Raw genomic sequence first — 16,778 nt, forward strand, 5'->3', positions numbered from 1 at the left:
GAGTTTTGGTGACACTCTTTTGCATTATTTTATATGTATTTGTTATGTCACTATGCAGTGTTTCTGCTGCTGTTGCCTTACTGTGCTTTTGTTTGTGAGTTTACAGCCTCTCCTCTTGGATGTACCTTAATATTCAGACCTTAAATGTTCCTGCACTGAGCTGTAGTGGCTGTAGTGACCTTACGGCACCTTTTGATTATGTTTATGCTCATGTCTGATTATGACAGTCATATATAATATCTGTATTATTCTTCCTGACACCACAGTGCTCTGCAATATTCCCATAATGTCCCCACAGGGTGCCGTGAAGCCTGTATTGTTCTCTATGCTGGATGTATAGACGTTGATGGGAGATGATAATTCAGGCTGGGACCAGTGTGTGAGATATTTTACATTCCTACAGGGTGTCAGTGCTCCTGTAATATTCTATAATGCTTCCACAGTGAGCTGGAGTGTGTCTGTGCTACTAATTAGTGAGTCTGCAGTGACCTTATGGAACCTTTTTATTAAGTGTATCTGCTCCTTATTCACCACAGTGTTTCTTATAGACATGCAGCATCTCAGCATCATTATACATGTGTAATATTTACATTATGTCTCTGAGATTTAATCAAATGTTTGTTGGATTTAAAGGATTTCTAGTGTGTAGTGTAAAGACCTTGATGTTCTTATTATTCAGTCTGATGCACAGTGGAATTTAAAAGTTTTATAACAAGATTTCACTGAAAGATCTAAGATTTATTTCATAAAATAATATTTGTCTTTGATTAATCATTTATTTTTCGCCACAAAAAAGTTCAATTACTTTTTTATCTACTCCTCCTTGATTCAGAATTTTTTAAAACTATTACACTGTGTTAGTTAGTTACTGGACCATAACTGGCTCCAAACCAGTTTTTATGTTACAAAATCCAACTCGTATGAGCACATCATAAACTTTAATTAAACTGCTCCCATCAAGGTGATGATTGTCCGGACTGTTAAAGATTTTTTAGGAGGATATCCCTGAAAATAAAACCCTAAGACTGCAGCACTGGGAGTGATCCCTGAAGACTGTAAACATTCAAACTTATTCTTGTATATTGAAAAAAATGGTGCCCACTCATTAGAAATAACGTCTCAGTCCCATGAAACCAACAACATGAGACAGAAAAGTTTGTAAGTTTCACTGTTGTGAAACACTGTGAGAGAATCAAAAGAAATCAATAATAAGTTGAAGAAAACAGTTGAGGTGAGCACAGAGAGACTTTCTCTCTCCAGCAGATGAATATGAAAGTGAAGCTCAAACATCCAGGTGAACAATAAGCAAAACTTTCAGTATGTTATAGTAAAACTAGGAAGTTCAGCTTTAACACCACCACCTGGAGACGTCGTTTGGGTCTGGTCTGTACAACAAGCTTTGGAATGAATGATTGAAACTTTAAGGCAGGATTTCTTTGACCTGTCTGAGGTCCATGTTTAGATTCACCGGAGAGGGATGGAGAGAAAAGACTGTGGCTCATCAACACTTCTTATATGAAAAGGCATCTCCTGCTTATTTTCACCCTTCCTGACTTTTCATTGTTGTTGTATTGTTGTTTTTTCTTTTGTTTTGAGGCTGGATTTCTTTTCCTGTTCTGTCAATTGTTTTTTGTTGGACATCGAAGAGTCTCTGTCAAGACTTACTCACATTATACCATCAAACATTTCATGATACTTGCATAATGACTTTTTTATGATGGAGTCGTCTGTGCTAGCAGTTTTTTACAACCTGTAGTTACGTTTTTTCGGGAGGCGACCTCTAGTGGCGGTGGTTGTTATGACAGGAGCAAAGGAGGAAGTCAGGTGATGTAAAGAGTGTAAAGACTTAATTTCTTGTGTGAAACCTTTAGTAAAAGTTCCTTTTATTGCCAACTGTTACACAACCATAACCTTGTTTTTATTCTTGTTATGCCTGTTCTTTGTCTGCTTCTATGGATCGTATCCAAGGGTAGGTGCAGACAACTGTTTTATTGTCCATCTGGTGGTGGAGGAAGTGACGCTGTTTCTATCTCAGTTTTTCTAAACCCCTTTACCTAGTTCCTGCCCACAGGAAAATTCTGTCCCAGCTGATCTCAGTGCAGTCTTTCTGCTTTAAGGTGAACAATCTTCTTCTTGGTTCAGATGGAGAATGAGTGGAGACAAGACGAGGTATAATTATTCTGTTAGATCTGGTTCTGTTCAACCAGGTTTTGAGAACCACAGTGGATTCTCTCCTGGATGTTCTGCTGTGTAGACAAAGAGACCAGGTGAACTCAGCTGAAAAGTGATGAAAGAAAAACTCCTTTATTTCCCGTCTGCTCTCTGTGGAGACGGAGTCAGAGACAGACCAGAGCTGAAGACTGTTCGTAACTGCAGAACAAAATAAACCCTTCCTCATCTCTGCAGCCTGACACCACCTGTGTGTGAAAGAGGATATTAAACACAGGTTCAGCTTACACTTGACCAGTCACACCAGCCTGCCGGTCACAGATAAATTCTGCATTCACACCTGTTGGTCTGTTCAGTCACAGAATAATCCCAGACCTGGTGCAGCTCTCTTTGATCAACTGAGCTGTCGTGCTTCAACGTCAGCTACTGTATTTTTAGATGTCATTCTCGTTATAACTTTTTACTCACCAGTTTAATTGCCAGAATTGGTGGTTGCAGCAACAACATGGCTATACAAAAAAGCAATTTGTGAAACACGACGCTGCCACCATTTACTATTAAACTGCATTTAAAGCAGAATTATTTAACTATTTAACCTTAAAATATCTGCTTTTTAAACACCTGTTGTTGCTCTTTGTAACTTTGGCTTTTCAGGTACGATCTCCCTCTAACTGAGTCATAGTCAGCAGCTTAAAGTGCTGGAATCAGACCCAGAGAGTTCAGAGTAAAGCTGAACTGTAGATCAGTTAAAAGGACTTAGAAGTCATTAAAAACCAGCGTTCATCTCTGATGAATGTCAAGAAGACTCAGATACTAACAGGGTCGGTTTCCACTCCTGGCTGCAGGGGGCGCTGTCCCTCAGCCAAGTTACACTGTGTTACTTTAAATCCTACCTTCACCTAAAGAGCAGAAGCTTGATTTGATGTGAATGCTGGGACACACTCAGTCGTCCAGCCACCATCAAACCTCACCTAGTTCCACTAGTCATACTGCTTTTAGAAAACAGAACAAATTTCACATCATATCTTTTTATTTATTCAGTCGTGCTTAAGTGTAAAGCTGTGCAGACACGTGCGGTTTTATTGATTGTATATGTTGCATTACACAACATGCTTTAATATGATTTTCTCAACAACCAGAACCTATGATTTCTATGTTCCCACAGGATGTAAGCAAAGTTTGTTTTGTCCGGCGACAGTTTCTGTTAATTCAGATAAGACAGGTGAATCCTCACAGCCTGGTATCAGCAGAAATCCAACCAATCATCCGAGAGTTAGATCAATCTAGAAAAAAACTGATATCTGGGGGAGGAAATGAAAGATTATCCTTTTTCAGTTTTTCCAGATCTTGAAGCTAAACACTTGTTTTCACCCACAATAAATTAGCTTTTATATTCAGTTTATTATTCACATTTACAGCTTTGTGGACACATTTGTAAACCTCAGCACATAAATCTTTTAATCTTTTACTCGTGTACTAGTCTTACTTTACTTGCCTTTGCAGATTTGTGAATACATTTACACATTTAAAGTTTCTTTTACACATTCTCAAATCTCAGGACTCAAATCTGAACACGTTTGTTGATTACACAATTCTAGATTCTTACAGATGAATTCTCGACACTCCTCTACAAATAATACTGCTACAACAACACAGTTAATCAGACGTTGTCCAACTCTATTGATATGTCACTAAGTTGGACTCAGAACCAAATGAGACATTAACAGGAAACTGACAGAAAATCACTTTTATATAACTTATGTGCTCATGTAACAGACTGTGTTCCTCCACGATGGAGGTTCAGCTGGTTACTGTCACGTCAAGTCGAACCACCGAGACCTCGTCTGAACCACCTGTCTGCCTGTGGTTTATTAGATCTGAGCTGCTGCCAAGACACCCATCAATCTGATTATCTCTTTCTGATCAATGGAGGTCGGCAGCGCTCGCACACAAACGCAACAGAAGGCGGCATCCACGATCTCCTCACACACACTGGTTAATGACACACACTCGCACATTTTTAGTGATTCATCATGGGTAGATCTTGTTCCGCATGAAGTGTGTGTGTGTAAAAATCATTCAGCTGGTTTATGTGGAGTCCAACAGGGCTGTGATTATTGAAGAACTTTTTAAATTTGCTCGCCTCGCCGTGACCTCTCACCTTTGACCTCTCACCTTGGACCTCCACATAGTCAGTCACTCGTCACGTCTCAGCTCTGGACTGAAAATTTGGTGTCAGATATCTTTGTTATTCCAGCTCTCTGTTCATAGCAAGAGGCGAGAAATAATCTGCAGAAATTCGCTGGATGTTTTCTAACCACACACACACACACACACACACACACACACACACACACACACAGAGTCAGTAATTCAAGCCGAAATAACGATTGTGGATCTCTGTTGCCACTGACAACCTGCCTCGTCTGCTTGTTACAGATCATTAAAGCTTCACACTCTGACCACATCCACCCCGCAACCTGTCAGTCACATGAAACTGCCCCCCCCCACCCTCCCTCCCGCTCTGCATTAACAGAGGTGAATGATGGGAGGGCAAGAGGCCGACACCGACCAGTGGTGGTGAAGTTCATCAATTAGTTGCATCATGACTTCATAAGTATAAAGTCTGAACTCTCCGCCCTGGTGAAATACACTGAGTAAAGGTCGAGCGACTGTCCAGACGTTGATTTCGTATCTTTTCTCTCAACATAATTTTACTGACTGAACTCTGGTCGTCCATCTTGTAGCTTGGTCTTGTTACTTGGTCTTTAGTTTATACTGTGGCTGTTAGTTGCTCCTATTTTTTCTGTGTGTCAAGATAATTGACACAGAAAACCTCAGGCCAAGGTTTTAATCCGTCACAGAACTGCAATACTACAGCCAACAATTATCTGCATTATCTGACAGTTATTTTCTTTGATAACTGATTGATTGTTTATAGTTTAGTGTCAGAAAATAGTGAATTATTCTCTAAAGCTCAGTTAACATATTCAGATCATTTTTATCCTGACCAACAATAAAAAACCTAAAAAAAAAGAGTTTATCATTATTGAAAACTAGCAAAGATTCACATTTGAGAAACTGGTATCAGTGAATTATTTTGCATTTTTGCTTAAAAAAACAACTTCAACAGTTAATCAGTTATCAAAATTGTTGCCAATTAATTTTCTCTCAATTAATTAATAATTTCTGCTCCATGGTGTTGGTTGGTTTCTGGGTGCTGGTAGCCATCAAGACTTTACCTGGACATTATTTCAGTTTCTGTTGTCAGATGAATGCAGAATCCTATAAAAGTTATTTGACACCAAGTCTCCTAGAAATGGTGATGAGAAACATGGGGTCCTGGGGTCGTTCACTTTACACTTTAGATGTTCTAAACTCACCTGAGTCTCCGGCAGGTCTTACCTGTGTTCAGAGCGGTTAGCTTAACGAGCAGCAGCACATGCTACAGAGAGGTCTTTGTGGACTTCTTTGGTTTTCACCTGCACTTTTTAGCCTTATTGAATTGGACTCTGGTTCATTCTTCTTGTTGGTCTGATTCCTTTGGGCAGGTGTGAACACTAGAGTCACTCTCAGGTGAGACCCTTCAGAGGAGTTGGTCATGGTCTGGTCCCAAACAAACTCTTGAACATTTTGTTTGTGGTGGGAACATGATCTGACTTCGATTCAACAGCTAATCCATGTACTCCGCAGGTTTGAGCTAAACAGCTTCTATAGTGATAGTAGTAACAGCTAGCCAGAGAGTTAACCAAGGTCTCATTTGGAGTAGGAATGAGGAACCAGGTACCTTCTTCTTGTATTTACTATAAGCGGAGTGAATGTTTGTGATGCGTTTTGGTTTGCTTGGATTTTTCTCTGTGTGATGAGAAACTGAACCAATGCTAAAACATTCCATGTTTCCAAACTCATCAGCTGATTCAGACCAGAAAAAACTACAGGAGTGAAATCGGCCTCAGGCTACAAACAGGCTGTCCTACCTAATGGGAGACCGCCTGAAGACACAGCAGGGCCAACCTTGTTTTGGTCAGTAACGTTTTTTCTCCTATAAAAGATACAATAATTAAACATCAGTCAAATACAGAATTATCTATCATAAAATATTCAGTAAATCAAATCAGTTTTCTATAATTTATATATACAATACTAATAATAATAATAATAATAATACAATATAATACTTATGACCACCTATGCCCTTGACACAATATTCTCAGTTATTACACAAAGCTTAAAGTTCTTTTCTATGCACAAACTGCTGCATAAATGTCATTTTAAAAAAGCCAATCAAGCTCATTTTACTGGAGAAAAATCTGGTTATTGACGAGCAAATAAAGACTCAAGTTATAGTTTGAATGTTAAGATTCTGACTTCTGTTGTTGAGTACAAAAGTATAAAACTTGAATTTGAAACAGAATCATGATAAACTGATAAAAGTTGGCCTTGGATAGCTTGTTAGCATCTTGTGACCTTCAACAAGGCAACTTGTTTGTTTTTGCGGCACAGAAACAAACATCTACCTGCCTAACTCCTCCAACTCAGCCTGCAGACGTTTAATAACTGCGAGTGTTTGCAGACGAGTTCCCGTTATGAAGCTAATACTCTCTGACAGAAGATAGTCTGAGGGCTGAAGAGGACTTTATCTCTCCTCTGAAGTGCTGACATGACACCGCAGACCTGGTCATCGAGCCGGGGGTGGGTGGAGAGATGCCGCCGATGCATTCGTGTCCAGGCGTGAAAATCTTCACATTCCCACATTTACAGGGTTTTTAAAGGGTGAACATGAAGTGGACAGAGGGTTCATTACGGCCACTAAACCCTGCAGGAAGATCAGAAACAGAGATGTATGAATCTCAAAGGAGCTAAAAATAACAGGAAAACATAAATAAGATTTATTTTCAGGGTAGATACAAGTAATTTTATCTTTTTTAGGCACACAAATAAAAACAAAAATAAATTCTTGGTTTGTTTTTTCCATTTTCTAGTTTCAAAATACAGTGTTTGTTGTGAAAGACCAAAAATTAAAGCAAAAAGCAAAACAAGTGCAGGAAAATAATCTAATATGTAAATGTAGAAGATTTCTTTCTCGTATAATTCAGTGCGTAATCCCATTGACTTCCACTGTAACTTCATTGATGCATTGATACAAGACGTCTGGATTCAGCCGTGATCATATCTGCTGATCACAGTCGGCTGCTGCTGTTCAGCCTCTCTCTGTGATTGGTCAGAGGTTAATTGATGCGGCTAATCACCCGATCGGTCCAGTCTCCATGGAAACCAGGAGTGCGGGCTGATGTACAGGAGGTATGGCGGGGGCCTTCAGCTGCCAAAGAACAGTTTGTACATCAGTCTGTCACAGTGAAATGAATTAAAGGTTCATTCTGTCTTTTCTAGCAGTATACAGTTTAGATTTATATGCATTTATAGCAGTTCACTTCAGTAACTGTAGTTACTGTAAAAATATTCCATTACAAGTAAAAGTCCTGTACTCAAAACTGTATTTAAGTAAGAGCACAGAAGCATCATCAGCAAAATTTAAAGCATCAAAAAAATTCCTCTGACAGTGTTTCAGATTATATTATTATCATTATTATTGATACATTAACATGTAGCTTAAGTTCATTTGAAACATAATATACAGTATATTAAGATAAGTTTTGTTTGTAAAATCTTAATCTGTAAAGTAACTAGTCACTATAGCGATCAAATGAAAGTAGTGGAGTAAAAAAATACAATATTTGGCTCTGAAATGTATTAGAGTAGATGTGTAAGTATTGTAAAATGGAAACACTCAAGTAAAGTCCTGTAAAATTGCACATTAATATAGGACAAGTAGAAACTTTGACCTGCAAGTGCTTGAAAAGTGTAGGAATCACTAGAGTCAGTGGGATTCATCCTCTGGGGATCATGAATTTCATAGCAGCATGTTATAGTCTGGACTAAAGTGGTGAAACTGACCGACCAGTCAACATCTCTGCAGCCACTGTAATAAACATTTAGATGCCTTTAGATTTTATGTGTCACTCATGTAAAGCAGTTCACGTCCAGAATAGCACAAATTAGAGTTTGAGATATGACGATAAATATCAGTACATCTGTCGTTTCTTATGATGCTCTATTGTTTATAGTGTGTGTGTCATAAATCACAGTTTACATGTTGATGTTGACGTCTGCACTGTTTTCATTACAGCAGCTGTTCAGTGTCCGGTTCACTGTTCCTGATCAATAATGCACCAAACAGTTATTTCCTTTTACCTATGAACATATACTACTACATATACATATACTACTCGTCCCTGAAGGAGTTACGTCTTTAAATAAACTTTAAATAAATGACATTTGTTGGATCATAACGTTTGTGTTTACTGTGAAAAGTGAAGGCAAGACAGAACCAGGTCGATCTGAATAACCTGGACGATATATATCTTTATCGCGATGTGATATTTTTGTCATACCTCACAGCCTGAACACAAATCTTGTCTAGCTCTACACCTCTCTGTCTCTGTCTGTGTTTGTGTGTCTGTTCAGTTGTGTTGTTTGGTTTGTGCGCTGCAGCGTCACATCACACACCAGGTGTTTCTGTTTGTTCGGTTTGATAAAAGTTCTGTGCTGTAATAAAACACCGAGCTGCTGTCTGGCTCTGCCGCAAACACACACCTCACCTGGCTGCTGTGTGTGTTGTGTGTGTGTGTGTGTGTTTGTGTGTGCATGCTTGTTTGGGCTCTCAAACATTTGCCTGTGAGTGTTTGTGTTTGCATGTGTCCTCATGTTGTTGGGTCATTTTTTTGGCTCCAAATGTGGAGTAGATTCTCTATACAGTGTTTTTTTTTTTTTTTTAATTTGCTGGGACTAATCTGATTTGTTTGTAGAAGTAAACAAGCTGCAGTAGCTCCTCACTTGTAAACCACTGCAATAACACGGCAGCGTATATAATCGATTTCACTTTTAAACCACTTTTCTGCAGCTTTTGTGTCCAGGTTGTTGCTTCAAATTGATGTATTGTCATCAATATGCGAGACTCTCGTCCTCAGAGGAATGAGAGCGTCGGCCCTTTTCAGCAAATGCCACCAAAACGACATGGCCTCTAGCGGCTGCAGTAATTATTGCTTTTTGTCCGTCGGGGGCAAAAGAGGAAGTCGGGTGATGTTATTTCAGAGACTCTGAGTCTTCAGAGTGAGGAGGGCGGTGTCAGTGAAGATGGATGGGTCAACAAAATGTCAGGCTGTAACAGCAGACCAGTGTTCGTTTCTTCTAAGCCATGAACGACAGTTATTCCCTGTGGTTAATACTGTAACCATGACGACGAAGGTTCCCGATTCTCAACAAAATAGTTATTTTTACCCAAATCATGATGTTTGCCAAACTCTAACCAAATTGTTTTTGTGGCCAAACACAACCAAATCTTAACCAGAGTCAGATCAAAAAAGGGTTTTATTTTTTTAACTAAAGTGGCATCAGATCAGAAAATATCTGTCTTTATTGAGGCATGGACCAATGACATATGTTATTAAGATGCTGTTCAAACAAGGCAGACAAGTTAAAACATAAACCTTATACAAGAATCTGTTTGCAGATGTTTTACTTCTTCCACTTTCTAAATTAAAACACAAGATAATAGATAAAATACAAGAATCCAACAAATAAAATAATGAATGTTTGTTAGTTTATTATCTGCCTGGTTGTCAGGCAGGTTTCTGTTCAGATCCTTCCTTCAGGTGCCTTCAGACAGACTGTGGTTCTGGTCAACAGCAGTTTAACCACCGTTCTCAATCAGTACTCGAGGTATATTAAAGGACAGGTAGCCATGGCAACAGCAGTGATGCTTCAGGCTCTGTTAGCAGTTACCTGGCTGCTGAAACTTACCTGAACAATGGTTAGACGTGGAGGTGCATTTAAAGAGACTACCTGTGTGGCCGTGGTATATGCATGATAACACTCTGTGTGTTATTAATGTGAGGTGCAGTGTCGTCTTTGACCTACAGGGGGCGCAGCAGCTCCCCAGGCAGCACAATAGACTGTGTTCCCAGTGGAAATGACACAGGTACAGAGTGTACATTTCTATACCTCTGTACCAAAGTGGATGAACCTCTGCACTGCTGTGTGTGTGTGTGTGTGTGCAGTGTTAATGTGTATATCTACTTGTGTGTGTGTACATGCCTGTATACTGACGTGTGTGTGTGTGTGTGTGTGTGTGTGTGGCTCAGTATAGGAGAGCTCTGCATCATATTGTACCAGACAGGCAGAGTGTCGGGCTGAATACTAAACAGCAGGAAGCTCCTCTTCACACAGCACCAATCCAGCCATATAGGACACTGTGACAAACACACACACACACACACACACACACACACACACACACGTACAGACTACCAGAGCTTGTTTCTTTATTCTTTGCTTCAATGATACAGGTCTGTCTTTCAGAGCATTAAAATAAATGACAATAACTCCTGAGAAAGCTGTATTATTATTATTATTATTATTATTATTATTATTATTATTATTACTGTTCCATATATTAGTGTTGTAGATTAGAGTCATCACTAATGTAATACATTTCCCAGATATGAAACCAAATTTTAACCCTTTGAAGACATCTCCAAAAAATGTTTGACTTTCCAAAAATGTCTTCCTCTACCAAAAAATCTCCTTCAGTTACGCCTCCCAAAAATGTTCCTCCTTGTCCACACTTTCTAAAAATGTCCCCACATACCCAACAATAACAACTCTTTCCAAAAATACGCCTATTTTCCAAAAATATCTTCACTCTTCGTAAATGTTCCCAATTTCCAAAAATGTCCTCACTTTGGAAAACGTCCCGGTTTTCCCCCCAAAAAATCCGCCCTTGTTTGTCCTCGCTACACAAAAGGTCCTGTCCTTCCAGATTAGTCCTCACTTTGCGTGTTCAAAATGTCCTCACACTCAAGGTCTAAAACTGAAACTGGTCCTCACAAAGATAGAAACGCAGCAGACACACACGTGCAGAGGCAGAACAAGGACACAGCCTATGGAAACACACTTTCATGAACACACACACACACACACAGTCGTGAGGTTGGAACATACATACACACACACTAACATATGTGCACACACTGCAGCACACACACACACATTCAGCAGCCCACTCAGTCGTATAGTTTCCAGGGAGGCGGAGGGTTTTTTTTCGGCTGAGCTCTTCACAGTGGAAGGAGGGAGGGCTGTTTGATGTAGGGTGCGTTGGAGCACGCTCAGTGGAGTGGCGGCCTCAGATGCACCCGGGCCCTCTGTATGCCGCGGAAACATAATGGGAGTCGGCTGAGAGTTCAGGCGAGGCTGTCCACAATTTACATTTATATTAACGCTGCAAACCCCCTGAGCTGCACTGCAGCTGAGCAGAGAGGAGCGCACAGAGCTGCTCTGCTCACATCTTCATCCTCAGACTGTTGTTTCGCCGTCGTCTTCCTCTCTTTTATGTTGCTGTTTGTAGTGAAGCGCTCACAGTGGGATCTCATGGAGTTTTGTTCAGATTGTTTCAGCTCAGAATGAGAGTTTTGCATTTTTTACAGTTTTGAAAGAAAAAAATCTGTAGTTTTGTTTGGTTGTTATTTGACTTTATTGGCTTGATATCACGTTAGCATCTTAAACTGAGTCAGAATTCAATCCTTATACGACATATTTACTCTTCACCATCTTATTTCAGTGTGAGATTCATATTTTATGATGGTACAGTGCCCTCAGAAATTCTCACAAAACTAAAAAAAACTAGGCTGTGTCTGAAATCACCCTCTGGTTCACTCATTCAGTTTGACTCTCAGTCATTTACTCAGCAGTAAATTCAGATTTCGGACACTTACTAATCATCATGTGAGTCATCCCTGACAGTTTTAATCGTGCAGCAGTAGTTTTAACTTCTAGAAATGCAGCACATTGAACTGGGGGTTGGTTTGTAGGTTTGTGCACTGCTGTTTTAGTCCATGTGGAATTTAGATTTATATGTGGGGGATATATATATACACACTCAGAGTTTTACAGTTAAATAAAATGGCAGACAGTAAATCCAGTGCAGCTGCAACTAATGATTATTTTCATTTGTGATTGATCTGTAGATTATTTTTTATTATTTTTTTATTTTTAAAGAATATTTGAAATTGCTGGAAAATGCTTATCACAAATTCCCAAACATCTTCAAAAAAAATTCTTTTTTACTTGACCATCTGTCCAAAAACCCCAAATATTCAATTTAGTTTCACAGACGACTGAGAAAACCAGAAAATGTTTGTATTTCAGAAGCTGTAACTAAAGGATTTTGGCGTTCTTACTTAAAAAATGAATAAAAATGTTGAATTGATTATAAAAATAGTTGACCAATTTTATGTTGACTGACTAATTCAATTAGTTGACTAATCATTGCAGCTCTACTACTACTAGTGTGTCACATTCTATAGATGTGAAAATTACTGTTGTACAACTCTACAACTGTCAGTGATGAAGTAAAATAATGATTAATAAGTGTCCAAGCTCTAAATCTAGGTCAAACCAGTGAGAATCTGTTACACTGAATGAGTGAATTAGGAATTCATTGGTTTATAACTATTAGGATTCATCTAAAGAACTAATTTAATCTGGGATAAAGTTCCAGCAGTATTTGTCATTACTGTATTTGAATTTTTTATTCATATTCTTAATGTTCGTGAACATAGAAACACAGGAGTTTCCTGAATAAGTTAACAACACCATAAGTTCATTTTATGGTCATTAGAACAAATCAGAGATGTAGGAAATTCGTAAGGCTTCGTCTTTGTGATTGGGATCCAAAACTGACCCAGTATCTCAGACTCAGCTGTAGTCAAAGAAATCATATATTGTTTGAAAGTTCTAGGTTTGTGGCGTACAGTTATTAAATGTTGCTCCTACTTAAATACACTTCTGGACTTATTGTTATTATTCACACAGGCTTGCAACTTTTCAAATCAAAGACCTGTGCAGAGAGTCATTCATCCTTTGTACTGATGATTCAGCCAAGAGAGTTTCTGGTCCATCCAAGCCCTGAAGTGCTCCAGCTGCCAGTCCATTAACATCGTCTGTTCAGAAATATGAATGTTGTTGTTCATACTGAAGCTGATATTAGTTGTTGGAGTGTCTGCTGCTTTAAAAATCACTAAAATGTAATTGAGTCTACAGGGACTGACTAACAGTAGTTATGTATTGTGCAAAAATAAGATGATGCTTATTACTGATGATCCCATTGCTGATCCACTTTCATCCTCTGCTCCTTTCAAAATAAAACTACTGTTTCTCCACCATACACAGTTTCAAATCTCAAAGTTCAAGTCAGTACAAAAATGTCTATAAAGGAACTTATTCTCCCGGGGGTATGATAAGTGCTGTGAAGGACTTCTCTTAACCATGTTGGTCTTATTATGCGTCATTTGCAGGTCATGTTGTGGGTTACTGAAATGCATTTAGGAATGAGACTGTGAGACCTCTCTGGAGGAACACGTAATTGACTCAATGAATGAAATGTCACATTAGTAAATATCAGTAAAAAATGTGTAGAGGCTCTTTGGCAGGAGTTGAATTGACAAACAGGCTGAGAGGTTTATTGCATCATGAGTCCAACCTCCAGTAAAACTGAGGAGTTTCTGTGTTTTGTTTTTGCAGATCATGACTTTGGAAGACGGCCTCTGAAACTGTGTTTGGTAAAAAAGATTCTTCAGCTACAAGACCAGCAACAGATTGAGGTGCTGCCGAACTGAGCTCTGACCAGGTACACTGTCACAACTAACTGCTGGTTCTGTCAAAATGAATAAAGTACACTATATTTCTGTGTAACTTCCATGTGAAAGTAGAACAGTAAGAACAAGTGAAATTTAAGAACCGTAAGAACTTGAAGAGTAACTGAAATTTCACTTGGTGGTTGTTAGTTGGATGCTAAGTAGTTTTAAGTTGTTGCTAAGCGGGTGACATGGTTTTGCAGGTAGTTACTACTGTAATTAACGATACAGAAAAGGTTCAGATCGTTGATTTGTGTTTTCTTCTACAGATGGAGGTGAATGCGGTTGAAAAACGCCATCGAACACGATCCAAAGGAGTCCGAGGTAAGAACCTGGCTTTTCTCTGTTTTTTCATAAACTTAGCCTAGCTGTACTGGCTAGCTAGCAAACACGTCAGCTACTGATGCAACTGCTCTTGTCCCGACCACTTGATGTAAAAATATGACTGTTAGCTTTAAAAGTTAATATCAGCTAATGCAGTTTGTCAGTTAGCCTAACCAGCTGGCTAACTTAAAAAATACAGTCTATGGATAAGAGTGTTTGTAGTCCCAACATCTATGCTAAAATCAAAGTGGTTAGTGACGTTATTAAACATTAATGTTTTTGTTGTGTCTGTCTCTGTAGCTGCTGTGGAAGCTGTAACACAGGAGTTATTCAGGTAGGTAAACCTCTGCCGATCCACACACAAAATACAGCCATTGTACTGCACTGGCCCTCCATGGTTATTTAAAGGTCTGATCTGTTGCCAGTTATGCATCAGGAGAAGGTAGACTCCAACACGTAGGTGGACAGTGATGGAGAGAGGGTTGACTGGAAGGTCTGATCTCCCTGAGTGGTGTTTTGTTGCTGGACTTTTGTTCTTGTCAGCTGATTTTCAAAGCTCAGATTCAGACAAAGGAAGCTCTGTGGATTCTGACCTAACGAACGAGGAGTTGTGGGAATTTAATCATCCACTACTTTTTTAATTGAGTCACCCAGGAATGAGAGTGAAAGTTGTTTGTATTTCCTTTGAAATAAGTCAAGTTTTCTCTCAGTGAGTGTTGAGCGAACAGGCCTATCAGGAACAAGCTGATAACTTTAGCTACAGCAGCTTCAGATTAATAATAGAAAAATAGAATCAACCAATAAATGATATTTTTCTAGGTTAAAATGAGACTTTGTGGATCCCCGGGGGGAAATTCAGAAGCTACCCAGCAGCATATAAAGTAATTAAGAGGAGCTTCACCTTTACCAACTGCATCATTAATTAGAATGATGAACACATCAGTGCATCAATAATTATAATCCAGTTTACAACAGACATTATTCTGAAATGGGACATCATGCATGAGAGGTACTTTAAATATGTTTTGATGATAAACTTTTGTACTTTAATGAAGTAAAATTTTGAGTACTTTCACTCAGTTACTTGTAAAACCTTTGAATACTTTGTCCAATACTTTGGGGGTCATATACAGGAGGAGGTGTGGGGTACTTTACTTGTCCGTGCCCAGGGGCCCATTTTCTCCTAATCCGTCCACGGGTGTTGGGCCTATACCTGTGATTCGTATCAGTGCACACACATTACAATCTTTAATGTAATCTGTGGTGTTCACTGACTTAAGCCTTTAAGCCAGTGCCTACTCCCATGAGCAGGGAGAAGCTTTACCTTAAGGGCAAACTCAGGTAACAAAATGTCCTTCCTCCTTCCTGTCATTGCATAATCTGTGAGCTTCACAGCTGCAAACACACCAACACACATTATTAAACCTGTGGTTGTATTTTAACTTGTTTTTATTTTTTATCTCTTAAGTCCTTAATAACTGTATTTAATTTACGTGTTTCTATTTACACTTTGTCTTAATGCTATCTCAGTTAAATACAAAGCTCTGACTCTCTCTTCTCCCGTCTATCGACCGTTTTTCGCTCTCTCTCAGCGTGAACGCAATGCATGATGGGATATGTTGCTTGGTTAGTGACCGTACAAAATGGTGAACTCTACAGTGAGTAGTGGGTGATTTCAGACACAACCAGTGACAACAGTTTCCACTTAGAGGGCGAATGAGACAGTGTCGTTCTGGTGGTATTCAGATCCTGAAAGTAAAAGATACTGAGATATAAAAAAACTCAATACTGAAAATGTACTTAACTCATCTCCTTCAGATGTTACAGTTATGTTGGCTTATTTCAACCATGACCTCTGGTGCACAATCACCTGGAGCAGCTAGAATGAAAGTCCTCAGTTTTGAGTTTGAAACCGTGGTACTCGCCAAGAAAACAATGAGTTTCCTTGTTCATGAGTGAGTGTTAACATTAGCAGGTGGGTCGCTGAGGCAGCATAGAAGCTATTCTGACTTGTTGAGGTGAAGAGGGAGCTGAGCTCAAAGGCAAAATGAAAAGATAGATGTTGTAACTGTGAGAGAAAATCATAATAGTGGGCCAGCGGTGTGTCATGTTAACAATACCTGACCTTGCTGGATAATACATGCACAAATTTTTCAATCATATCAACTATTTATTACATTCAGAGAGATGTAGGGTTGAGAAATTATGGGAATTTTCAAAGTTGGGAATTAACAGGAATAAACTGGAAACTGGGAATAAACTGTTTATTTTATTCAACATTCATGTTTTGTTGTTGTTCAGTGAAAGAAACAATCAGAGTTCTTCCTGCAAATAAGTCAAAGAAAAATGTCATTTTCAACATTTAGAAAATGACATATTAGTTTGCAGCATGTCTGCTTAAGACAAAACTAAATCTTTATCTTTGTATATGATACAGTTTGTATAAATTATCCCAGATTTTCAGTTACTTCCTGTTAATTTCCCAGCAACCCTGGCGACAGGACTGTAGAAACACACCGCTACCTGTGTGTGTGT

At 39.0% G+C, this 16,778-nt stretch overlaps 1 protein-coding gene across 6 annotated transcripts in view; it reads left to right on the forward strand.

Annotated features, from left to right (window-relative positions):
* Positions 1 to 16,778, forward strand: part of myt1la (myelin transcription factor 1-like, a) — a 62,588-nt gene that overhangs the window by 1,279 nt on the left and 44,531 nt on the right. For all 6 annotated transcript variants that reach the window (XM_018660124.2, XM_018660125.2, XM_018660128.2 and 3 more), the window contains exons 2-4: positions 13,807 to 13,912; positions 14,189 to 14,243; positions 14,544 to 14,577. In XM_018660124.2, the coding sequence (XP_018515640.1) occupies positions 14,189 to 14,243; positions 14,544 to 14,577 (89 nt within the window). In that variant the 5' untranslated portion in view covers positions 13,807 to 13,912. The remainder of the gene's footprint in view (positions 1 to 13,806; positions 13,913 to 14,188; positions 14,244 to 14,543; positions 14,578 to 16,778) is intronic.

Source organism: Lates calcarifer, linkage group LG7_1 (genome assembly GCF_001640805.2).
Source record: "Lates calcarifer isolate ASB-BC8 linkage group LG7_1, TLL_Latcal_v3, whole genome shotgun sequence".
In the NCBI taxonomy this organism is placed as follows: domain Eukaryota; kingdom Metazoa; phylum Chordata; class Actinopteri; family Centropomidae; genus Lates; species Lates calcarifer.